Source organism: Solanum stenotomum, chromosome 8 (genome assembly GCF_019186545.1).
Source record: "Solanum stenotomum isolate F172 chromosome 8, ASM1918654v1, whole genome shotgun sequence".
In the NCBI taxonomy this organism is placed as follows: Eukaryota; Viridiplantae; Streptophyta; class Magnoliopsida; order Solanales; family Solanaceae; genus Solanum; species Solanum stenotomum.
This window is the reverse complement of record NC_064289.1, coordinates 55,120,364-55,128,554: the sequence shown is the minus strand read 5'-3', so window position 1 is coordinate 55,128,554 and position 8,191 is coordinate 55,120,364. Positions and strand designations below refer to the sequence as shown.

The 8,191-nt window shown below is 28.1% G+C and overlaps 1 protein-coding gene across 1 annotated transcript; it reads right to left on the bottom strand.

The window, feature by feature from the left end:
* Positions 1 to 4,141: 4,141 nt before the first annotated feature.
* Positions 4,142 to 8,191, bottom strand: LOC125873962 (uncharacterized). The gene is made up of 2 exons (XM_049554779.1): positions 7,917 to 8,191; positions 4,142 to 4,466 (listed from the first exon to the last, which is right to left on the bottom strand). Exons 1-2 carry the CDS (start codon positions 8,189 to 8,191, stop codon positions 4,142 to 4,144), a joined length of 600 nt encoding a protein of 199 aa, XP_049410736.1.

Below are 8,191 nucleotides of genomic sequence, written 5' to 3'. Positions count from 1 at the left end.
AACCAAAATACAATTATCTAAGGTGTTTCTTAAGAAAATAACACAAAATATGAGATGAGTACTGATGACACTAAAATATTCAATAAAAAATAATAATGAAATCATCATATAAAATAAATATTGCAAAGTCATAATGAAAATGATCATAATTTAAAAGTACTAAATCATGCTAAAATAAGTTTAATAAGTATTAGTTACATTACTAAATATTTAAGGAAAATTAAAATTAGATTATATATTTTAATTGTTTAAATCATTGTAAAACTAAAGAACAAATATTCAATATTATTGTCATTCTTAGTGTTGAATTGATTTTCTTTTTGCATTAGTATTAATTTGATTTTGATTTAAGTTATATTATAATTATCAACATCTATAAACTATAATCTTTATTGGACCAGTCTGAATTCTAAGTTTTAAACTTGAAATAATATATTAAAAGATAAAAACTATGAAATAGTATAAGAAATATTTTAATATTATATCAAAGTAAATATTTTTATGTATAAAATAAAATTTTAAACTTACATATATAATGTCGGGTTGGTTTGGTCTCGGGTTGGTTTTTTTAGTTAAAACCAAACCAACCCAAATACAGTCGGGTTTTTTTTCAATACCAAACCAAGTCAAACCAAACCACTAGTTGAGTTTTTTTTTCGGTTTGACTCGATTTGCGGTTTGGTTCGGTTTTGTATACCCCTAGGTTTGGTGACAAATTCAAAAGGCATAATACATAAATATGCCCTTTAACTTGGTCTCATTTCACATTTATACCCTTCAACTTTGAGTGAGTACAAGTAGACACTTAAACTTATATAAAGTTGAACAAGTAAACACATGAATCCTATGTGGCATAATACACATAGGATACCATGTCGGATGCCACGTAAGACACGTGTGTCTTTTTGTTCAATCTTATACAAGTTTGAGTGTCTACTTAGTGCATACTCAAAATTGAAGGACATAAATTTAAAATGAAGTAAAATTAAAGGACATATTTATATATTATGTCAATTCAACTTCACATCCTGTCTCCACTGCTTGAGGAAAACATGTTCAAATCCAACCAACTGAACATTGCCGAATGATATTCAAACTTGGAGAAGAAGCAAAACATCAAATATGAGTCATCCCTCCTCCAAGCAGTAAAAGGAAGAATAATCTTATCATTCTATAATCTTAATAAATCATGGAGTCAAGTTCTGAGGATTCAAACCGACTCAAAACTCCAGATATGTTACGAAGAAAAACAGTAGCGTTTGTTAACAGTTTAATGTGGCACAAACAAAAAGGTAAAGACCATATATAATTCGTCAGAAACTTATTTTTTTGAGTTGTTATTAATTTCTTCATTGATTTTATTCTTATTTTAAATTAAACTACTATCCCTAGTTATTTTCACTCCCTTGCAAGCATAAGTGAAAAAATATTTAATGTAAGTTGTGTTCTACTTTTTAGAATTTTGTACACTAATTACATGATAAGTTAGAAACTTCTTGCTAGATACATGAGAACAAACGAGAGAATTAACAAGGAAAAGAAAAATAAGTGGTTGAATCTTTTCCTAGTGTTTAAACAAGTTTCTGTAATTAGTGGTTGAATCTTTTCTAATATATGAATAAACAAAAAATGTGTTGTTTAATGTGTTAAGTTCAGGCAACTTTTTGGCTTTTAATGTGTTGTTTGAGGAAGAAATTGTAATGAGAAGTTGGAAATGTGGAAACCATTGGAACTTTAATGTGCACTAAAAAGTATAGGCAACCTGTGAGTGAGTCGTAGATCTTCTGACTTGTAATCCACTATTTTAAAAAGTAATTATTATATTTTAAAGACGTTTTAGTAAAGATTTTTGGGTAGAACTAAGTTTGAGATACTCATCAAAAGTCACATATTTTGGCAGATTGCTCATACAAAAACTTACCATCAAAATAAAAGGACTCATTCCATTATGCATAATTGAAAGGCCTTTTGAAAAATTTTGTATTTCAAAATTTCAATAGCTCTTTATGCATTTTGGAAGAAAAAAGTTGCCCGTTTGACTCCAGAGTCGTTTATTATGCAAGTCAATTGATAGTGATCCTTATTCTCAAATATATTCTCTCTTCAAGACCATGCCAAACCCCATGAATACATGTTGAATCCTTCAAAAATATATCTTTTTTCACAATAATTATTTTAGATAATTTGATAATATTTAGTACAACATATAAGGGAACAAAGACATAACATGATTCTTTCCATCCAAATTAATTTGGTGGAATCTTATTTCAAGAAGGTACTTTCCATTCTTATTATTTCTACTAAAATTTGGAGCATCTAACATATATATTTTTTTTTTATGTAGATTTCATGTTGAAAAATGACGTGTTAGCAAAATCATTGTGAATATATGATAACTCTACAAGAGTTGGTACATATAGAAAAAATAATAGGCTTACCACTTTGTTAGTTTTTGACTTTTGTAAATTTTTGAGAAATATAAAAATTACTCAAATAAGTTAGGAAGTGTTTGATGAACAAGGTTAAAACTAACTTAAATTTTTATTGAAATAATTAAAACACTAGAAGTATGTTTTCCCTTACTTTTTATTTTTTACTTAAAAACTATTTTTTAAGTCAATTCAAACGGACTCTTATTTTTTTTTAAAAAAAACTCTCGTAATACTTTTTGTTTTGAAACAAATCAACACTTAAAAAATTTAACACGCAAAATCTTTATCTATTTTTAAAAATCTTGGAGTGTTGAATTAAATCAACTCTGCAAAAAAAAAATTCCAGTAAAGCAAAAGCAATGGTCAGGTCACTTCATTCTTGTAAGGAGAGACACATGGTATGTTGTTCCTTGAAATGGACATAGGCCATTGTGCCATATTTTTGGATTGACACTTATTATAAATTCACATTTCATGCTTATTTTGAAAACATAAGAACTGAAAGATCTTAGTAGCCAGAGGAAAATATAGCAAAAGCGATTCCTGTATTTTTTCAACAATGCAAAAAAAAATTGAAATTACAAAGTTGGTTTGATAGTACTAAAAATAATAATAATAGAATCTCAAAAGATCATAAAAAAGTATTTGGGTGTTACACCAATTTGTCGGGAAGAAAATGATATGGAAAAATTCGTCCATTAGAAAATAAACCAATCAATATTTATTATGATTTACAAGTTGCAGGACACATCTTGGAGGGTGAACCACATTCTTCTAAAATGGATGATTTTATTAGTTGGGGCGAAACGCTCGAGTGGCTCGGTTTATATTCGAAGAGGTGTGATTACGAAGTTTTATGTCGTTGACATGGTTTGCTAATTCCACAAGCATTGTCGGCTACTTATCAAACATGCAACTTTAGAGATGAAGCAGTCGTTATTGAATATTTGTCCAAGGAAATCAATGAAATGAAAAAAGCTTTAGAGATATTTCATTCATTAGACGATCTTAACAATAAGGGAGCAAATGAAGAAGAACATTGGAATCTACTAGAAGACGAAAAGTTTCATAGAGACTCTACATATCCTGTTTATCCAATTGTTAACGAATGGACTGGTTTACAATTTTTTTTACCAGAAACACTGAATTTTGGAGTGCCGTATTGTTTTATAAATCAGTTATCCTTAATTGAGCAAACAAAAAGTATGAGTCCAAATTGATATATAAATTATGAAGTTGATGTTGTACCAAATATTGACGACAAATAGAAATATTTAACATTATATAAATTATGATTATCATATCACTTAATTATTATATTCGATTATTTGTATCTTTTATTGTACAATGTATTATGTCTTTATTATTATTTCGATATTGATGAATTGTTTTTATAATATTAAAAATTTAACTATATGCTTAAAATAAATGGAACTCAATTTTCTTAGTCATAAACATGAATATTAAAAGTTAAATACATATATTACAAAGGATTTCTACGAGGACAACGAGCCTTGGTGTGTCCTGTTTCCCTGCATATACTACACTTTCTTGACATGCAACCTGGAGCGATAATCATTTTCATTCTTGCGTCGCCTTGTGCATTGATTAGTAGATGTTCGCAAATATTCAGTATTTGCAATCAAACTAAATGCGACAGGAGGCCAATAAATTTCATCCCCCACTGACGTAAAAGTAATATTATAGGTTCATTTGTAATACTTTGTGGTGTAGTATTTGCTCACATAAGTCTTTGGCTCGATACCACAAAGATCACAAAATTTGATTACATGAGAGCAAGATATATGATAATTTACCCATTTGCCATAAGAACATTTTTTGGCATCTGCAAAAACTTTGTGAACATTTCCTCCTTTGCCATTGTGTGCAAATGTGAGAATCTCAAATACAACTGAAGTAGTACTATAGTTCATCATTCCAATACGTGCTTGAGCTTTTCTCCAATTTTTATTAAATCGTTTTTCCACACTAAGAGGCCAAGACTTATTTTGTTCAAGTAAAGCATTAGCCTTGCTTCATTCAACAAACGATCAATCAAAGCTTTAACTGTTGATGTGAGACAAAAATATATATTTTTAATCATTATTTGCCTCACATTTATTATTTATATTTATCCTTTTTGTGCCTGAATTTTATAAATTGTGCTAAATAGTATATTTTATTTGTAAGATTGAATTGGTGGAAAGATGAAGAAGTTTGAAGCTAAAATGAATTAAAGATAGAAGTTTGAATAAGAAAATCAAGCGGACAGCTTAATGAATTAAATTTTATAATAATTACTTGGGTGGATTCCTTTTAAAAGATAATTACTTGATTTAAATATACTCTCTAATTATTACCATTTATAGCAATATATAACAAAACTATGTATTTTATTAAATTTTTGTTTTCTCTCTCGCCTCTTTACATTGAATCAGGTTGCGATGCAATTCGCGTTATGCGTGATTCTCATGGATACACAGATGAGATGCAGTTGCAACTTCTCTCAAAACTAGTGCATAGTACTCTATTTAATTTCTCTGCTCTCACTTTTCTGTAAACTCAATAGTGTCTTTCCTATTACTGAATCTATATCCGAAATGAACCTATTTATTAGTGATAAAGCTTGTACTTGTAAGATTCATCATTGACATAAAGTTCAATTTTGCTGATATAAAAACAAGCATTCTACTTAAACCAATTGCAATGTTCTGGACATTAAATCTATGTATTAAAAATATTATGCATATATTATATTGTATTATAAGTATATTATAAATTACTTGAGTTGTGATCACTAAAAAGAGAGTGAAGTTTGCAAGCCATATTATAAATATATTGTTAATGAATAAAGCATGTATTATACATGTCTTATAAAGTGAAGTAAAGCAACATGGCCATATTAGTCATGTTTTTTTCTATGCATCACCAATAAACTATAAAATGAATTAAACTTGAATTAAAAATGTATTACACACATATTAAAATTGAATTAGAAGAGAAATAAATATGAATGCAAAATGTAGCAAACGAAAGAGCAGTCAATGATTCGTAGACTGAATAAAATGTGTATCAATAATTAATTAGACAAGTAATCTAATCGTAACAAATGAAGAAACATAATTAACTGTCAAATGAATTAAACTTGAATTAAAAATATATTACACATATTAAAGTTGAATTAGAAGCGAATTAAACATGAATGCAAAATGTATCAAACGAAAGAGTATTCTCTGATCTGTAAAGTGAATAAAACTTGTATCAATAATGAATTAAACAAGTAATTCAATTGTAACAAATCAATCAATAAACTGCAAAATGTATTAACTTGTATTAAAAGTGTATTACACAAAGATTAAAGTTGAATTAGAAAAGAGAATTAAGCATGAATAAAAATTGTAACCAATGAAAAACCAAACAATGATCTATAGAGTGAATTAAACAAGTAATCTGATAGTAACAAATAATAAATTACAAAATGAATTAAATTTGCATTAAAAGTGTATTACACAATATAAAAGTTGAATTAGAAGAGAAAATTATGAATAAATGAAAAATGTAACTAACGAAAGACAAGACAATAATTTATAAACTGAATTAAACTTGTATTATTCCTGAATAAAACATGTATTATATGTGTCTCATAAATTATTTTGGTTTGTATCATTAGGAACATGAGTGATGTTTGCAATATGTATTAAAATGTAGTGTGCATGTATTATAAATGTATTATAAGTGTGTTACCTAAATCATTTGGTTGGTATCACTAAGAAGAGAGTAAAGTTTGCAATATGTATTATAAATGTATTGTTCATGATTTTAATACAATTTTAATAAATTATAAAACACGTTTAATACAACTTTAATACAATTGCGATACATTTCCATAAACTTCACCTATTTCAAGTTTCAATCTTATATTTCTCCTAAAATCAATTTTAAACTTAACCAAACCCTCTTAAAATAGAGATATACATCATTTTCAATTATTTGTAAGATCAACACATCCAAACTAATCACGAATTCGTAAAATTCATATAATGAATTCAAAATTTGAAGCTTTATAATGATCATCAATGATGAATTCTTGATGCTATAATTTTAGAGATTTGAAATTTCTGTTTGAGAACATGATATTGTACAAATTTTTATTTTTCTATTCCTCGTCGTTGTGTTTTTGGGTAAAAATAGTGAAATATGGGCAAAAATTGAGTTGAGAATAATTATTTAAATGAAAATTTTAAAAGAAGTTGAAGAAGAGGAATAAAAAAAGAAGAGGAGGAAGAGAAAGAATAACGCTGAAAGAGACGAAGAAGAAGAAAAATTAAAAGAAGAAGAGGAGGAAGAGTAAAAAAGGGTAGGTGAAGCGAACTAGACTGTACAATTTTTTAATCCAAAAAATTGTTATATTTAGTTACAAAAATTATATTGTCATAGATGGTAAATATTTTTTTAATATAGCATATTTATGTGATTTACCCAATAATATATACTTGGTTGAAGTAGAATTGGAGTTGGAACATTCCACGTGGCAATGTGTGAAGGCAGTAGCCAATTGATTAAAGGCGTAAAGTTGAGGCGGTTGGACAGTTTCACGCGTACAACTGAAAATCCAATTCGTTTGGTTTTGGATTCCTAATATGTTTTGGACTCAATTATTTTATTCAGGGTTTCCTACATCTATAAATAATCCATAAGAATAATTATCAATGTGAAAATAACTTTTGATTTAGGATTTCTTCTTTTCTTCTCTTTTATTTATTTTACATCTTTTATTTGAATGATTCGTTGTAATTGCTCTATGTCTGTGGAGTTAAACTTCTCTTTCTTGGATTATATTTACTTACAGTATGGTTGTTTAGTGATTTTGATTCGGCATGATTTGTTTATCATATTAGTTGTTCTTATATTCTTGTAATTACTATTTTGATGCTTGATCACCATTGAAATAAACATATTGTCTGAATTGAATTTGAGAGAGGAATAAGAGGATAGAACGTGGAATATAAGGAGCATGATTTTCTCTTAATAATTAGGGCTAATTCCTATCTAGGATAGGGATATACCTAGAAACCATGCTTGGTCACTATACAGGAAGAAATCTTAATGCTCGGTTCTTAATCCATCCTATCCATGTTCAACGATGTAGTTAAGGTGTTATTTATCGTAGGCGATTAGAGGTCGGGAGACCATGATCATACATTTAACCATGTGAATCAATAACTAGATAATCAAATAAGTTGATGAAATTGATGTTAAACATGATTGTTAGTTAAATTATAATCCTAGATCGATTCATTCATTGATTGTGTAAACATCTATCTTTTCTTAGTTAATTGTTTTTTTAATTATTTTATCTTATATTAATCTTTTGAAATGCTCCCCTTAAATAAATAATTAGAATTAATATAATTTAGTAAGAATAATTAATTGACAAGTTCTCTGAGTTCGATAATCCGGTTCTTTTAAGAGCCACTATATTACTTGTGCGACCGCGTACACTTGCGTGTACAATTGGAAGCAACAAGTATCATGCGAACCATAGCTAAGACTGGAATCCCCCTTGCTTTCTTCAACACACCATTATACGACTCAGTTACATTGGTTGTCAAAGAACCCCATCTATGACCGTTATCAACGTACATAGTCCATTTCTCCAAAGGAAGATCATTTAACCACTTAAAAGCTTCAGCGTTCAATGTTTTAATTTGTTGCATTCTTTGAACAATTTTTTTTTTCTTGATTCTCCGTCGCAGCAT

Excerpts from the sequence above, each read along its gene's own strand:
- LOC125873962 (XM_049554779.1), bottom strand. The coding sequence starts at position 8,191 with ATGCTGCGACGGAGAATCAAGAAAAAAAAAATTGTTCAAAGAATGCAA. Across the intron at positions 4,467-7,916 it reads AAGTGTACGCGGTCGCACAA|CAAGGCTAATGCTTTACTTG; the intron begins GTAATATAGTGG and ends TGTTGAATGAAG.